General features: G+C 34.6%; 1 protein-coding gene across 1 annotated transcript in view; it reads right to left on the reverse strand.

Moving 5' to 3' along the window:
• SKIC3 (SKI3 subunit of superkiller complex) overlaps positions 1 to 17,717 on the reverse strand; it is an 85,659-nt gene that overhangs the window by 43,236 nt on the left and 24,706 nt on the right. Inside the window, exons 10-26 of the mRNA XM_082652124.1 lie at positions 16,831 to 16,971; positions 15,881 to 15,982; positions 14,899 to 15,038; positions 12,672 to 12,758; positions 12,478 to 12,581; positions 11,691 to 11,817; positions 10,877 to 11,056; positions 10,427 to 10,551; positions 9,244 to 9,497; positions 7,973 to 8,075; positions 5,608 to 5,784; positions 5,375 to 5,519; positions 5,138 to 5,216; positions 4,987 to 5,048; positions 4,817 to 4,873; positions 3,331 to 3,399; positions 1,216 to 1,290 (exon numbers count right to left, since the gene is read on the reverse strand). Of these exons, the coding sequence (XP_082508250.1) occupies positions 1,216 to 1,290; positions 3,331 to 3,399; positions 4,817 to 4,873; positions 4,987 to 5,048; positions 5,138 to 5,216; positions 5,375 to 5,519; positions 5,608 to 5,784; positions 7,973 to 8,075; positions 9,244 to 9,497; positions 10,427 to 10,551; positions 10,877 to 11,056; positions 11,691 to 11,817; positions 12,478 to 12,581; positions 12,672 to 12,758; positions 14,899 to 15,038; positions 15,881 to 15,982; positions 16,831 to 16,971 (2,027 nt within the window). The remainder of the gene's footprint in view (positions 1 to 1,215; positions 1,291 to 3,330; positions 3,400 to 4,816; positions 4,874 to 4,986; positions 5,049 to 5,137; positions 5,217 to 5,374; positions 5,520 to 5,607; positions 5,785 to 7,972; positions 8,076 to 9,243; positions 9,498 to 10,426; positions 10,552 to 10,876; positions 11,057 to 11,690; positions 11,818 to 12,477; positions 12,582 to 12,671; positions 12,759 to 14,898; positions 15,039 to 15,880; positions 15,983 to 16,830; positions 16,972 to 17,717) is intronic.

Genomic DNA, 17,717 nt, shown 5'->3' on the forward strand with positions numbered 1-17,717 from the left:
AAGTTAACAAGTAGACACAGGGTAATAAATCTTCCAAGAAAAATTAAGAAATGAAACAATGTACTTCAATACAGTAAATATCACATCTCAGTCTTCTAAGTCAACTGGTAAGTGCCTTTAAATAAAGGGTCACTATGATACAACACAGCTAAGAACATATTTAAATCACTTGCTTCAAACCTAAGTAGAAGAATCAAGCAGGATAAATAAAGGGGAAAAAACAGAGCCCCTCCTGATGGGTTGGTTTGCTTCTTCTCAGCATCATTTCCATAGGTCAAACAAATAATTACCAATCAAAAGAATTCTAAAACACTTTCATAAATAATCGAGAAATGTCAACCCAGTCTAGTATTTATCTCATTTTTTTTTGTATTAATAGTTAACTTCTTTTTATTGCTTAGCATTCCGTAGGTATGGACGTACCAGTTTGTTTGTTTTTTTAACATCTTTATTGGAGTATAATTGCTTTACATTGTTGTGTTAGTTGCTGCTGTATAACAAACTAAATCAGCTATAAGTACACATATATCCCCGTATCCCCTACCTCTTGCGTCTCCCTCCCACCCTCCCTATCCCACCCCTCCAGGTGGTCACAAAGCAGAAGCTGATCTCCCTGTGTTATGCAGCTGCTTCCCACTAGCTATCTATTTTACATTTGGTAGTGTATATATGTCCATGCCACTCTCTCACTTCGTCTCAGCTTACCATTCCCCCCCCCCATGTCCTCAAGTCCATTCTCTACATCTGTGTCTTTATTCCTGTCCTGCCCCTAGGTTCTTCAGAACCTTTTTTTTTTTTAGATTCCATATATATGTATTGGCATATGGTATTTGTTTTTCTCTTTCTGACTTACTTCACTCTGTATGACAGACTCTAGGTCCATCCACCTCACTACAAATAGCTCAATTTCGTTTCTTTTTATGGCTGAGTAATATTCCATTGTATATATGTGCCACATCTTCTTTATCCATTCACCTGTCGATCGTGGTTTTTTTTTTAGAGTCTCAGTTTCTATTCTACATGACTACTTCATCTACTGAATCCAATGTCATTTCTTCATCAGCTCTTTAATGACAGTTCAATCTGTTTTTTAAGAAAGAATGAAGAGTAGGGACAACTGCTATCATTAACATCTAATACCACTATGTATTCAATTTTTCAAGAAGGACAGTACTTTATTCATTAATGAATCCTGAAGAATGCTCAAATTCTTACGTGCATACTGAGTTCTGTAGTGTGCCTGAAGAGATCCATGGTGTCATAACTTCCAACTGTCTCTGCAATTAGAGCCTATAAAAGGAAAAAGGAGGCTCTTAATATGTTTAAAAGGACTACTACTACTACTATTACTACTACCACTACTCTTACTAACAATAATAATAAATGAAACTCTTTGGAGGAACCAAAGGTTTACTAGCTGTGCTTAAAAGCAAAGTTAACTTCTTTTTCAATCTTGGCTACCGTATTCCCATGGCTCAGAGGACCAGAATGACTTGTTAAATTAGCCCTTAAGCTGACAGATGCTTGCAGAACTCCATTTGCAACCAGGGAGTTAGTGAAATAATCCACGTAAAATTCCTTAGAACACTGATAAAGTTATGCTACCTTCTCCCTTCCCTCCCCCCAATCTATTCATACTGGTATTTGTCTGGATTAGAGTTGTTAATCACAGGGTCCCCTCAGATTCAACTGGAAAGCTTTTAAAAAGGAGATCCTCTCCCCTAGAAATCTAGCTTCCATAGATCTGGGTAGAGTCTCATGTTTATTTTTTAAAACTGCCTCAGGATTTTAAATATTATATCTATGCCACTGACTTCATAGATTATGTGATAGTTAAAATTACTTTCAAGCTCATCTATCTTTTATAAGAAAGCAGGGTTTTTTTTTTTAGTTATCATACATTACTAACTAAGAAATTAATATTAAGCCACACTCTATTGTTACCATTTTAATTAAATCTACTAATTACCTCCTGAAATAAATTATTTTTAAGAACAGAAATAATTTAAAAATAAGAAAAGGGACTTCCCTGGTGGCACAGTGGTTAAGAATCTGCCTGCCAATGCAGGGGACACGGGTTCAAGCCCTGGTCTGGGAAGATCCCATAAGCCACGGAGCAACTAAGTCTGTACGCCACAAATACTGAACCTGCGCTCCAGAGCCCACGAGCTACAACTACTGAGCCTGCATGCCACAACTACTGAAGCCCACGCTCTGCAACAAGAGAAGTCACCGCAATAAGAAGCCCACGCACTGCAACGAAGAGTAGCCCCCGCTCGCCACAACTAGAGAAAGCCCACGTGCAGCAATGAAGACCCAATACAGCCAAACATAAATAAAATTTAAAAAATAAATAAATAAAAATAAGAAAAAAAATACTTAAGTGACTCTGATGAGCATCTCAGACCTACTGACCTACAGCAGTGCTACTCAAAGTGAAGGCCCTGGACCACCAGCATCGTCCTCAGTTGGGAGCAGTTATAAATGCAAATTCTCAGACCCCCTAGGTCCAAAACCTTACATAGAGATTAGTGTAGTAACGCCACTGCTCCCAGATGCTACCATAGCTAATGGCAACAGGAGTTTGCCTTTCCTAACTCTGCATGTTTCACCGATTAACTAGAATCAGACTCAAGAGTCAAAGTATAAGAGAAGATATCTAATCCCTGATTAATGATTTTCTAATAGGGATGATGCTCCCACTAGTCTCTGAACTGAAACAATCAACCACTTACTAATTTATTACAACTTCTCAACTAGACAAGACCTTGGAGGCCACTCAGGCCAATCTCCTTCTTTTTCAGGTAAGAAAAATGAAATCCAGAAGTGATATGTTAAGGTAAAACAATTAGTAAGTGACAGACTCAGACTAGTAACCTGATTCCTATTTGGCAGTACAAAAATCTAAACTTTGCCGGGCGGGGGTGGGGGGCCCTCATAAACAAGTACCAAATCAAATATGAAGATTTTACAGAAAATGAGAAAACATAATCAAAATGATCTTGTAAATGTTCATTTTTTTGATAAATGTATGTTAACAGAGTTCTAGGTTTATTTTTTAAGAATAATAATGGCAGAATGATGGTGTTCACAGCCCCTCAAATCAAAGCTTAATCATTACAAGCTGTATGACCTTGGGCATGACACTTAGGATCTTTTAGCTTCAGCTTCCACACACAAAGAGCCTAGCACAGCAACTGGCACAAAGTAAGCCCTCAAATGCTATCATTATTATCAGTGTTGTTTATATTGACACGTTATTTATACCACTTTCTATTAACATGTTAGTTATAAAACAGATTATTAATAACTATATGTTATATATCTTACTTGTCCAATCCAGCACATTAAATAAGATGGATCAAGGGATTGAGCCATTTTGAAAGCTTCATGAGCTTGCTAGGAAAAAAAGACAAAAAATAACAAGCCATGTTATAAACTTTATATTAAAGCACTTATATTTAAAAAGCGTAAGAGAATAAGAAAAGCCAGACTTGTAAACATAAATACAAATGAACCTAAAACTTCACTGTTTAAGCACAATTGGCAATGCTTACAACTATGTCTTAAATATAGTCCTGAAAGAGTCCCGAATTCAACAGATTTCTCTACAGGCTTAGGGATTCTGGTCCTCAATGAAAGGGCACTGTAGGTGTCTGCCTCATAGCCTGCAGAACTTTGAACCAATTACCCATCTATTTGCTAAGCCACAGGTCTGATGGAAATAATTAGAGAAGGCTGAATCTATTCCCCTCTCTTGGAGCTCAACTGGGAAGATAAAAACTACCAACAAGTGAGGTCTGAGACCTGCTACTGGGTGAAAGGAGTGGTCAACATAAATCTGAGCTAACAGTTAGGAAACTTTCAAGTTACCCCACCTGGACACTTTAAATCATATGCTTTTTTTTCTGCTACAAAGAATAACTTATTATATGCTGCTTTGTATTGTTTTCCATCTATCTATGTGTGGCAGGAAACAGTCTTTTTTTCTCTTAAGAAAGTAAGCTCATGGACAACAACTGCACCACACTACCATAAAACCACATTCGTAGCTTATTAACTAAGACTTATCTTTGTTTAAATTTTAAAAAAATATTTTCACATATTTTAAGATCCAAATTAATATTTTTCTTCATTCTATTTACAATCTTCTAAAGCAATCTCCGCAGTGACTTCATGTATCCCTGAGAATACCACTGAAGCTATTTTAAAAGGATGATATTTAATATACCGGCTGAAACACAAAACAGTACAGATGTGCTATTATATATAGATTTGTGGAAACTTCTAAACATGACCTATAAACATGCTCCCCATTACTGTAGTTCCAATTCTCTATATACAACTCTTCACGTATGACAATTTACACCGTGGCATGTAAAGGGATTAATATCTGCTAAAGCCAAATCTAAATTACCAAGCAAAGGTTAAATTTAAGTTTCTAGAGAGTACTAATAAATGCCCTTACTTCATCACCCCACCCCCAACACAGCCTACATGGGACTCCTCTTAATGTGTAAAAGATAAAAAGAAACACACCCAAATAATTCATAACAGAATTATTTTAATCTCCAAATGAAAAAAACAACATAATTATAAAACCAGAAATTTCTTGTGACATGAAAAGGGAAATCTTACACATTCATTATTCAATATAATAAAGTGAATGCTATCAATGATCTAGCATATTAGAGAGCATGCTGGATAGATAACAATGTGCAAAGTATTTCTCCACAACAAGTTAAGCTATTATGAAGAGGACATATATAGAAAATGTTCTTTACTTTTAATAGGACAAAACAGACAATATATGTACCTCAATCTTTTCATTTGCAAGGTATAACACTCCCAAATTGGTCCATGCAACAGCATTCTAAAAAACACACATATACAAAATTAGGTCCCTTGTCTACATAGCAGTCTCAGAAAATCATTAACACTAAATTTTGAAGTTATTTTGCATAGACAGAGACACGTAACACTCACAATTTGTTCTGATTGGATTGATTTGATGAAACAGTGCTGCGCAAGGGCATAATTTCTAATACCTGAAAAATACAGATTTCAATAAAACTGAACTTTACTGCCTGAAAACAGGCAATCTTCTAAAAATATTGAAGTGTCATTCAATTCTTACCACTGTAACATGAAACTACACCAAGAGCATTCCAGTATAAGTGATTATTACTGTCAAGTCTCACAGCCTTTTTCAGACACTGAAAAATAAAAGTAGATAAATTTTTCTCAGAATATCAGCATTTATATCAAGGTAAGTGTGGTTTTATGTGAAAACACTACAGAATTTATCAAAAGCATCTTTCAGAAAAGCCCTTAGTTTTTTTAAAAGTTTATGAAAAATTTCTCAAAACCATACATGCAAAGATTTCTCCAATAGCTCCTGAAGATCATTCGACTTGCTGCCTGTTTCTGCTAGATGTTGTGCTTGGCGATAATAATTAATTCCAAGATCACACCACGTGTTAGATGTAGACATCAGTTTTAATGCACGACCATAACACCTATAGAAATATAAAAGTGAATGTTATATTGTGTTATGATGTTCTAATTCGATTTGAATGTCATCCACTGGCAATCATTGAAAATTACCTTCCTCCAAGATGGAGGAGCTCATATTTCTTTAATACTTGTTTTCCTTCTTTCTGACCTAGGAGGACTCCTAAGACACTAACATTCACTTTAGATAGTGAGACAGCATACAGACTGGTACAAGCATCCCCAACTAGCTTCCAAAGGCAAGACACATCAGCTCGATGCTGCAGAGCCCTAAAAAAAAGAAACGGTGTGATTCTTACAAATTATTTCCAAAACGTATGGCGTTTATCTCCCTCACTACTACATACAATTAAAACAGAAAAAGTATACATACAATTTTGATTTAGTTCCTCAGCTAAATGCAGCAAATGCTTTACTGAATTCCTTCTAGCCATCTTATATCTTATCACCTCCTTATTATGAAGAAAGGAAGAGGGGAAGGAGAAGAAATTGACTGTTTTAAGTGACAGAAACTTTGCAAACATTTCTTTGGTACTCTTTATCATTTTTCTTAGAAGCAGCAGAAATCACATAAATAAATCAATGAATTTTCCAGGACCAATTTATCTTTAATGCTGAATTTTTTAAATTATGCTTTTTGTGTTTGTCTATTTAAACAAAAAGCAAAGCAGTAAAGTTGGTAACTGTCTCATAGTTGATTATTGTAAACTTAGGTTTTGCTTGAAGATCTTCCTTTACATATTAAAAAAAAAGGACTAGTAAATATAAAATATATTTGGTAGTCCAAATGCTTTTTACTCTCTGAGATCAAGAATACCAAAAATCTAAATATGAGAATGTGAAAAACCGTATTTATTGAAGCAAGAAAGACTCAGTGGACAAGCTCAAAAAGTAAATAAAAATATTAACTATGGTGATAAAGGGCACTTCTTTTTAGAATGAGAAAATCTCAGTTATTCATTTCTCTTCACTTTTCTCTTCTCAAAATCTTACAAATAAAACACAGCAATTTCTCAATTAAGCCAAGTCTCAATAATCAGCTATCACAAACAGCTATGTTGCTGGCAGATGGGCAAGCAGATGGAACATTTTTCATAGCCTTTTCTACTCATGGAGTCCAGCCAAAAATCATTTTTCAATGTCTTCCTGAGAAACAAGATTAATTACTGCAGTCATCACTGAAAGCCCACTGTGAGGATCAGAAGGAAGGACACTATTTGTAGCTCTTTTGCCTAAATATCTTAGTGTAATTTCTAAACTTGACAGCAGGAAAGAAGAAAGCAGAGAGGAAAACAGAAAAGAAAACACTGGCAATTTTAGCAACCTAAACTCTTATCTCCTTTTAAGTTCAATAAAAAATAAAATATCTGTAAAGTGAAATAACTTCTATCACCCTTACACTAGAACTGTGGTAGTGTGAACTTTAAGTCTAGAAGTAAAGTAAATATAAATGTGGGAATATCACTTTAAAAGTTTTGTATACCTCCTCATAATTAGTTGTGAGTGTTATCCAGAACAAAATTTCCCAGACTCAGAAAGGCAGTATTTGTAGCTGAAGTATCATCACTCAAAGGTTCACATTTACCCTTAAATACTGGTTCAAACAAATTACACCCCTCTTCACAATACCTTCCTTTGGAAAGAGCTATATGTATTACATAAGACTTGAAAAGTAGCAATAAAAATCAGTGGGAGAAAAGAATGAAGTTTTCATTTCAGATTTGGTTCATGCTCAAAGCAAAGGAATTCTAGAGCAAGCAAATCAACACGACACACAGGAGAGGGCAAGTAGGGAAAGAAAGGAAGTGAAGCACAAGAAAGATGTTTAAGAGCAAAAAAATTTAATTCTATGTCTAACTTGAGTACTTTTTAGTCATCTATCACAAATAACACTTCTACCTAACTAATGAATTTAGTTCTATAAAATCACCAGATTTACTGAAATCTTTCTGATTTATTTCTTGTTATTTGACATCACTTCTTTTCCTACACAGATTCTCTCCAGGAGCAATCAGATTGCTCATCTCCCTTCACCTTCAGCCCTACTAATTAGTCTAAAATGGGCCCTGATCACTGAATGTAAAGCCTATTGTGCACCTGAAGCCCCATTTTCCAATCAGTTCCAATTAGAGATACTTGCATCTCTAGGTCTCCTGAAAGAGAACAATAACACGTGGTACCCAAGCTGCTGCTCCACTAGCTGACTGCTTCTCCCTTCCCATCCTTCTCTATGCTTCCAGCATGTTAGCTGCTAAAAGCAAGAAATTGTATCTGTTCCCCAGTGCAAAATTAATACAATATGTATGTTACAGAATTAACTGACTAGTCTGTTACTCTTTTATGTTTGAGATTCTGAATAATGATTGCTATAGCTAACAGGATAAACAAAGCATGATTTCCTAAAATTGGCTTTATTATATAATACTAAGAAAATAGACTCATAAATAATGATACTAACCGAGTAAAATATTCCAGTGCTTTCTCTATGTGGTCTACAGCTTTTCCATCAAGATAATCAACTAGAGCTGCTTTTGCCATCATGAGATGGCATTCACCCAAACCTAAAATCAGGTAAGTTTGTAGTTGTTAAAATATGTAAAAGAAACACTGAGAATGAACATCAAATAAATTCATTGGTGTTATATTACAGCCACTTTCCAGAAAACAAAACTTAATGGTATTTTATAAAAGTTATCTTAAGCATGGTCTTGATGCATTTATTAAAGAATTCAAATGGCAAGGTTCTGCTGGAGTAAACATGTACTAAAAGATAAAAACTATCTATGGAACCTAAGAATTTCCTTGATTTTGGGCAAATTACTTACCTCTTAAAATCTTAGCTTTGAAAATGGGGATATTACCTAATAATATCTAATATGATGCTACTTGCTATCATATTACTATTTATTAGGTTGCTGTGAAACAAGATTTGACCTCTTTATATTCAAAACTATGTAGCAAACTATACTATCAAAATTAAATAGCAATTTCCTAAAGTGGCCAGTAAACATGTAATAAATGTGAGTTCTCCTTCTGTTAAGGAGTTTTATAAAAAAAATTTTTAAAAAGGGTTTCAAGGCCTAAGTTACATGTCACTTAAAACATAACACTATTTCTGAATTAAACCCCCCACTGTTTCTTTAAAAAGGAAAGAGAGAAGCAAATATAATGAGCTCCAGGTTTTTTTAATGGTTAGAAGTAATCATTAAAAAATTAATTAAATATGGATGGTGGTGTTTTACTTTAAATTACCAAAAATAATTTGTTAAGAAGGAACAAGTATCTATAAAGGAACTAAAATTAATTTAGATAATTACAAAACAATGCAAGTTGCCTCTAAAGTTCAAAAAGTTTAAAAATGAGATTCTATAATTTACAAAGTAACTAAAAGGTATTACGATATTCTGAGAATATAGTGAATTAATTATCAAAATATAAGAGCAGGGAAATTCTTGTTTTAGAGATCCGTTTTTAGATCCCACAGCTATCATACTACTTATCTAAAAGCTAAATCTCTATCATATTACTATTTATTAACTGTTATGAAACAAAATTTCATCTTTCTATATTCAAATCTATGTAAAAAGCTATACTATAAACAGTTCATACCAGACACTTGCTGTTGACTAAAGAAGTCGCTTTCAAGTTACTCGATACATTTAGAAATTTATTCAAGGATTTTATACTTCAGTATCACAAAAGACAAAGGAGCTATGAAAGAGAAATTACCTTTCAAAGCAGGCACATAATCTTCTTTCTTTTTAATGATCAGCTGGTATTGAGCTACCGCCTCTTTATATTTGCCTAGGATTTGCTGTATTGCTGCAACCTTAAACACACTGTATGTGGATTCGGGGTTCAGCTCACTGGCTTTTGTGAAGGATTTCAAGGCTGTTGTATAGCCACCTCTGCTTAAATATGCCTCTCCTAATGACTCCCAACAATTGAAGTCCTTTGGGTCTGCCCTCAATGCTGCCTGTAAACTAAAATTTCAAGAAAGAGTAAGAGAACTAAAAGTAATAGAACTACTTCCATATCTGAAAGAAAAATACAAAGTAATTTAACTGAATCACACATATCCATGGTTCCTCCTATGGATAAAAGTGAAAAACCGTATTTATTTAAAGCAAGTATACCTGTTCCTTTTATGACATGGGTTTTTTCATACTAAGAAATTTTATTGTAATTTTAGAATGAATAAAAACAAAATAAATTTTTGAAGAAATGCTCACCAAAATTTCTTTCCCTGGACTATGTAGGAGAACTCCAGTTTCCTATCCTACCAGAATAGGTATATATCTCAATATGCCTCATCACAGTCTATAAGCCCCCACCAAGCCTCCTACCAAAACAAAAATATGAGAGTTGAAAAATAGGAACAACAGGCATGCTTTAAATTTCTGATCAGATTCCAAAGCCATGAAAAAATTTTAAATGCCTGTATTCTAGGTATTAACATAAATCAGAACAACTTTGACTCAAACATATTTTCTTTACATGGTTCAAACCAAACTATTAAAAATGAGCTGCTCCATATGCCCTTCAAGCTGCCAGTGTCTCCCCTTCCCCAAAACAATGCTTGTCAGTGGGAGAACAACAAAGATATTAACCTTGGTTTTTTATCATTCCTTAAATTTCTATTGAGAACCTGCTATATACATGATACTATTAAGACTTCACTTCCCTGGACGGCTCTCTCCTTAACACAAGGACATCAGTTAATGCAATTTTGTAATTCCAGTGCCGTGCAGATAGTAAGAACCAATGAACCATAAATAAATTTTGCTATTTCTTCCCTTGAAATACAACCTGGTATGAGGCAACTTATAAGTTCATTTTGGATATAAATGGAGTTTAATTTAAGGAACCATTAGGTTGTCTATCAGATGTTAAATATAGAAAGGTGCCTTACTCAGCCACTGCTTGAGAATGTTGACCAGCTTTTAAATAGTATAGTCCTCGCCTAAGCCAGGCCCATTTTGCCGCTCCAGCACTTGCCTTTTGAGTGACTGTTGTTAGGATAGCTAAGGCAGTTTCCTAATAAGAAGAAAAGACTAGTATTAGAGATATTAAATATTATAAAAATACTGAACACTTATGTAAAGTAAACAGATATATTTTCATTTACCACTTTTGATTTTTTAAACTTACACTGGTATATACTGAACCACACTTTCAACATTAAGTAATTTAATATCTGCCAATAAAAAGAAAATTTACTCTATAAGCAGTGGCAGAAATATTTCTATAGCATCTACAAATAAAAATTAAAAAATAACTTTCAAGTACACATATAAAAATATTTCTATTTCTATACTCAGGATTAAAAAAAAGACAAAAGTGTTTAAATTATTAGACATACCATCTCTTCAAGCTCTACACTTAAGTCAACTGCTGCAGCTCCAGATTCAGCATCAGTGTCATCTAATTCAAAAGCTTTCCTGTAACATCCACGGGCTCTGTTTCTATCTCCTACTACATCCCTGTAATAATGACCTAAATAGCAGAAAACTTTGCCCATGTATGTATCCAGTTTGGCAGCCTGAAAAATAAAAATTGATAATAACAGAATATTAAAGTTTGTTTGGATGGGTCCCTTTAAAAACACAAAAGATAAATATACAGATTTAAAAAAATAAATAAATATACAAAAATATGCCAAAACATCCTTTAACGTAAGATTTAAAGCAGACATGAAAACTGGCCATCACCGGTTACAGAAAACAAACAAATATAAAAATACTATTTCTCTGCTAAAAGAAATGCGAAATTAGAGTTATTATTTCATCAATCTGTTTCTAAGAGTCAAGATAGGAATGTAAAACTTCTAGCTGTTACACATCTAAAATATAAGAAGTTAAACACGTAGAAGTATATAAGACTCACATGGCAATAAAAGTACAGTGGAAATTACCTAAAAACAGTATTGTTTTCCAAAGGTACTGATGTCTCATTTTCTATAACACGTGTTTCTTAAATTAGTAACTTTTACATTTTTATGATTTAATTTTCTCCTTGAAAACCCATACAACATTCTCACAAAACCTTATGTGTGAGAGATGAAACACAAAAAAAAAAATCAGTAAAGGGTAATTTTAAGTACCTAACTTATGTGATTATTAGATTTGATTTCATAATGAATCCATTTCAACTAAGAACTAAATAGCATATGTTACCTTTAGAAAATGGGTAAGAGCCTTTGTTTTATCTTTTCTTGTTTCTTCACCCATAGACCAATATGTTAACCCAAGTTGGTAATGATATTCAGCAACTTCAGCATCTTTCTCAAGAGCTAGCTGAAAACTAAGTCACAAAAGGGAAGAAAGGAATATTCAGATAGATAGATAGATAGATAAAAAAAAAAAATAGGAGACACCTAGTTGGAACAATCAAAGTTTGACTTATTCAAGGATGGTAAATTAGAAGCAAGTCATTACTTTAGGATATAGATCATGAGAAAAAAAAATGATTAGAAGAGGAAACCAAACTTAAAACCAAACATTATATGTGCTTACTGAACATTATAATCAGCTAATGAGATTTCAAACCCATCATGAAATTTTCTATAGTTATGCCAAATACATTTCTTATAGTTATGCCAAATACATTTCTTAAAAATACTAAGGCTTGGGGCTCCCCTGATGGCGCAGTGGTTGAAAGTCCGCCTGCCGATGCAGGGGACACGGGTTCGTGCCCCAGTGTGGGAGGATCCCACATGCCGCGGAGCGGCTGGGCCCGTGGGCCATGGCCGCTGAGCCTGCGCATCCGGAGCCTGTACTCCGCGACGGGAGAGGCCACAACAGTGAGAGGCCCGCGTACCGCAAAAAAAAAAAAAAACTTAGGCTTACAAAGATCAAATTTATGCAAAACTAGATCTTTATCAAACCCATTCATTTTGAATTTTTCAAGATATATTAAATTAAGATAGGACTAGGTTTATGAGCAATCTAAATACATCCTTACCATTTTTCTGCTTGTAGATATTCCTTTTTGGTAAAATGAATCAAAGCCTCCAGTGCATGAGCTTCAGCTAGGTCAGGGTAAGAAGAGAGAAGGTCTTCCATAATCTATAAAGTATATATCTATCAATTCCATATCCAGATAAAAATAACTTTTAACTTAAAAAAAAACCCCTCAGTTTAAATGAAAACACCAACCTTTGAAGCTTCATCTAATGAGCCTTTGTTCAGATAGGCCAAGCCTTTGAGAACCAAAAGTCCTGGGATATTATTTGCATCAGAAACCTAGAAAATAATTGTAAAGAATTGCTATAAATCTCCTACAACACAATGCAGCAATGTTTTGCTTTAACTAAAGAATGACCATGGTATAAAGACTTAGAGGTCTTGATTTCTATCACTATTAACACTTTCATTCTTTGCAATCTTATTAAAGAAAATTTCAAATACATTAAAAAATTAGAGAACAGCATAATGAACCCACATGTACTTATCATCTAGTTTCAAAATTATTAGCTCAAAGCCAATCTTTTCTCATCTATACCTCCACCCATTTCACCACACTCCTGCTTAGATTACCCCAGAAATTATAGCTTTTCATCTGATAGTTTAGTATCTGTATCTAAAAAATATGTTTATTTTTAATAACATAATCATACTACCATTATAAACACATAAACAAAACCAACAATACATCCTTAACATCATCAAATAATTAACCAGTGTTCAAATTTATCAGTTGTCTCATAAAATATTTAAAGAATTTGTTTTAATCAAAATCCAAATAAGATACATACATTTCAACTGGCTGATATGTCTCTTAAGTCTCTTTTAATCTATAGGGTTCCCTTCCATCCCTTTTTTTCTCCCTTAAAATTTAACTGTTGAAAAATATGGGCCACTTTCACAGTTTCTCAGAGTCTGGCTCTTGATGATTGTATTGTCATGGTATTGACATGTTCCCTGGTCCCATGTATCTTCTATAAATTAGTAGGTCTAGACCTTTGATCTGATTCAGGGTTGATGTTCTGGCAAGAATACCTCATGTGTACTTGCACCTGGTTATGTCTAGTTGTCTTTTTTTCTTGTGAAGTTAAGCAGCCATTGATCCTCAATGCCTAGATCTATTAATTCATTATGGACTGCAAAATGGTGATTTCCTAATTCTATCATTCCTTCTTTCCTTATTCGATGGCATACTTCAACAAAGAGAAATTTCCCCTCCTCTATCTATTTGATCATTCTGAGGAACAGTTCATAAAGGAAACATAGGATAAATACCTCGATTTTTTCCAATTGGTTCCTTAGCATCCTTCAAAGATTCACTTTACTGAGGATGATTTGTTGATTTTTTTTTGGTATCATCATTAACACATGGATTTAAACTTAAATGATGTGGTTTAATCTACTGCAGTTACTACTGCTCAAACCATCCCCTCTTTAGCCAGTAAAAATCAATTCATGCTAGTTCCTGAGCACTTCTGACATAATTCTAATAGCCTTTTATGGTTTCATTGGTTTCTAGCATTATAAGGTGTCCTGGGCTCATCTTGTACATTTTCTGTCTCAGACTTGGATTCTACCAGTTCTTCAAGGCACTTTTCATTTGGTTTTTGTTTTTTGTAAAAAAAAAAGAGTATGGAAAGACCTCTCCAAAGCATTCACCCAAAACACACTATTGGTGGAAGGCAAGTATTGAGAGAAAACAAGAAAATAAGATATCTGTTCTTGAAGGATCCTGACAACTGTTCTAATTTTAAAGAAAAACTATGAAATGCAAAGCCTTTTGAAACATAAAAAACAATGATTTTTTATAAAAATTCAGAACTCTGCAATATGCTGAGTGATATAATTTTAATTTTATACCAAAAATAGCCTTTATCTGAAAAATATCTTTATATTGTTAAAGGCCCCATGTTGTTATAATTCATAATTTACTAGTTTTTGCTAGGGAATTTCAAACTGCTTGAATCAAAAACAGTAAGAAATCAGTTTCCTTCTTAAATATCAATCTTTCTCAGAGTGTTTTTTAAGTTGAATAAAACAAGCAACATTCTCTACCATGAAGCTACAAGTGTCCTTAATAATTCTTGTCAATAATCTATGAAATATTTTCTGGAGAGAAAAATTTAGAATACCAAATTAATAATAATCAAGTATTGATAACCCAACAGGGCAAAAAGAGAAAAGGAGAATAAGAGCAAGAACTAAAGAAAGAAATTGCATTATATGAAGAACATTGTAAGTACTTAAGCAAGAGGCAAACAAATAACTTTAGGAGTTTCCAAAAAGTGCAGAGGTGGTGAATTCAAACCTCTAACACAAAATTTTTGTAAGTAAATATTTGTGGTAAGCAGAGAGTGGTTGATGCCTGGTTGACCGAAAACTAAATAAGGTGAAGGGAAAAATGCAATGATGAGACTACCTGATCAAGAGTACGAATTGCTTCCTCTGAAGATTCATAATCTGAGAGTTTAATCAAAGCCTCTGCTTTCAAATGAAGACAAAGATTCTTCTGATGAAGATTGCCACCAGACACACCAAGATTATCTATGTTCTTCAGAGCTGACAAAATTAAGGACATCTGAATGAAGACAATCATATCACTTCACTTTTTTTTTTCTTTTTAAGGGTAACATATAACAAATTGTAGATATAGTAAGAATAAACTGTCAAAACAATATACATGAAGAATAATTCAAAGCTAAATATAAATTCTTCCCTGAACTTTTTATGAAAATATCTGAATTTGAAACAGAATAGATCTAAATTTAAAACCTCCATCTTTACGTAACATATAATAAAACTGAACATCCTGAAACACAACAATGGCTGTCTATATCTGCTACATAATAGAGGTTAACCCTTATCCAAAGCATCTGTCACAAAAATAGCACATTAAGGATAATGGAAGGGAAAAGAAGCTGAATTAGGATGAACCAAGGTAAACTGTTTCCCAACTGCAGAGGCAAAGTCACCAGCCAGGCCAAGAGCAGTGCATCATTTCTCTGATTTCTTACCCCACACCTGACCTACATGAGCACATGCAGATAGGCTCTAAGATACCTCTCCTTGTCCATTACCTACATTGAAGGAATCAAGAATCTACGTTAGAGTGAAGGTCGGTCACACAAGAAGCTTCCCTGTTACAAAGACAGAGCATCACCACACAAGCTTAAACTGACTTTGTCAAAATTCCAAGTGTAGGAAACCTGTGATAAATACTCACTGTTGGTTTAAAAATATAGTAGTAGACATGCACACAGACTTGGTGTGTTTTTTTTTTTAACCTCCTCAATGAAATTTAAATTAGTTGGTAACTTAAAATACAAAATAAAGCACCATTATCATTCTCCTTTAAGATGAAAAGAAACAGCATTGGCCGCCCTGGAAGATGTCAAGAATACCTTGATTGCATGAAAGAACAGCTTCCTTAGGTTTATGCATTCTGACTTGGGCTTCTGCCAGATGATACCATCCAGCTGTGCAGAGAGGGCTTTCCTTTAATCCTAAAAGGATAAGAGTAATCACAAAATCCAAGGTTTCCATTACGACTGAGATGAATGGCACCACAATCCACTCCCCAGATCAGACTCCTCCCCGCTCCCTTGTAGTCCATATCTAATCAGTCACAAAGTCACATTGATTCCACGGCCCACCACTTCAGTTCAGAGCTCCATTATCTATCCCAGATCAATGCAAGTGCTTGCCATCTACACCAATTCATTCTCTATACTGTGGCCAGAATATTTCTAAAAATACAAATGGGATTATGAAATTCCCCTACTTAAGACTGCGCTGGTTCCCAGCTGCCCTTTGGATAACATGCAAACCTCTTAACAAGGTTTGCAAGGCCCCTTTCCAGCCTCAATTCTTGTCCCCTCCTGCTCCCATACTTTATTTTCAAATCTTGCTGAACGATCAGGAGTTTCCTGAACACTAGCTTTTCTCTCACCTCAGGCTATTTCAACTCTTGGCCTAAAATGCTCCTCCCGCTGCCAGGCTTGTATTTGTCATTCAGACCTCAATATGAAAGAGAGTTCATCCAGAATTGTCATACCTGATAAGACTAAATTAAAGCCTCCTAAGCATGGAGATAGCATCCTTATTTTACATGGAGATAGTATCCTTATTTTACAAACGAAAACACTGAGACACAAAGAGTTTAATTAACTTTCGTAAGGTCTTGAAATTAGTGAGTGGCAGAGTTGGAATTCAAACTTAAGCAGACTCCAGAGTATGTAAGTACATTTTTTTGCTTCTATCCTAAATATATATATTCCTTAAAGAAAGGCCCAAAGATAAACGCCTGCTAACAACTATACCTCATGTTATACGTTGCACACTGAACACTCACCTTCTGTTAAGTTCCTAACAGCACCTTCGTACTTTTTGTCTTGTAATGCTTTAATGCCTAAACCAATGAGACCTGGACCACTTTTTGAATCCATTTCCACTAATCTACAACAGTACTGTTCTCCCTCATCAGTAAGGCTTCCTGGAATTAAAAGAAAAATTTATTAGCATACATATAACAATATGTGCCAACACCTGTACACTTAAATCCCAAGAGCTGTCTTATGCATACACTTCCATATCTTGATTCCAGGAATTTGAAACTTAAATAGACCAACAAATGTAGAAAATATTAACATCTCATAAAGAAAATGATGTTCCTCCTTCTTCTTAAATACCAGAAGTAGAAACCACTTTACACACAGCAGTATGGGTAAACCGAACTTGCTGTCGTACTCAAGGGTTTCAAGCAAGAAACCTACTGCTACTTGCCACAAGGCTAAGACTCAGCGCTCTGCGTGCCACCGGGTCTCCCTTTGCTATTCAGCAATAAGAACTCTGGTTGTTAGATGAAGGAATCCCTGTCAAAGGACAGTATCTTTGCCAACCTCTCTCCCTGGACAACAACGTGCTGCTAGAGATGCGGCAGCCAAGATGCCAGATGCAGTGGACTCTTCCAGCAGCCCAGAATCAAAAGACAGCCTACTCAGCAGGATACTGAACAAAGACTTAGTCACATTCTTCTTAAGTTTACATTCAAAACTTTCCTTTCCTATATAAGTTAACAGTTAGGCTTATGTAGTAGTCATCCAATGCCTACATTTTGAGTTTATTTTGGTAAAAAAAATTAGTTTAGAAAACACTGTAGGTTCTGTTATATTGTATTTCCATTTTCTCCAACCTCAATCATTCTCAGAATTCCTGTTCCCAGAAAAGCACAAAAACAGG

This window comes from Grampus griseus (genome assembly GCF_964374135.1).
Source record: "Grampus griseus genome assembly, chromosome: 3".
Classification (NCBI taxonomy): Eukaryota; Metazoa; Chordata; class Mammalia; order Artiodactyla; family Delphinidae; genus Grampus; species Grampus griseus.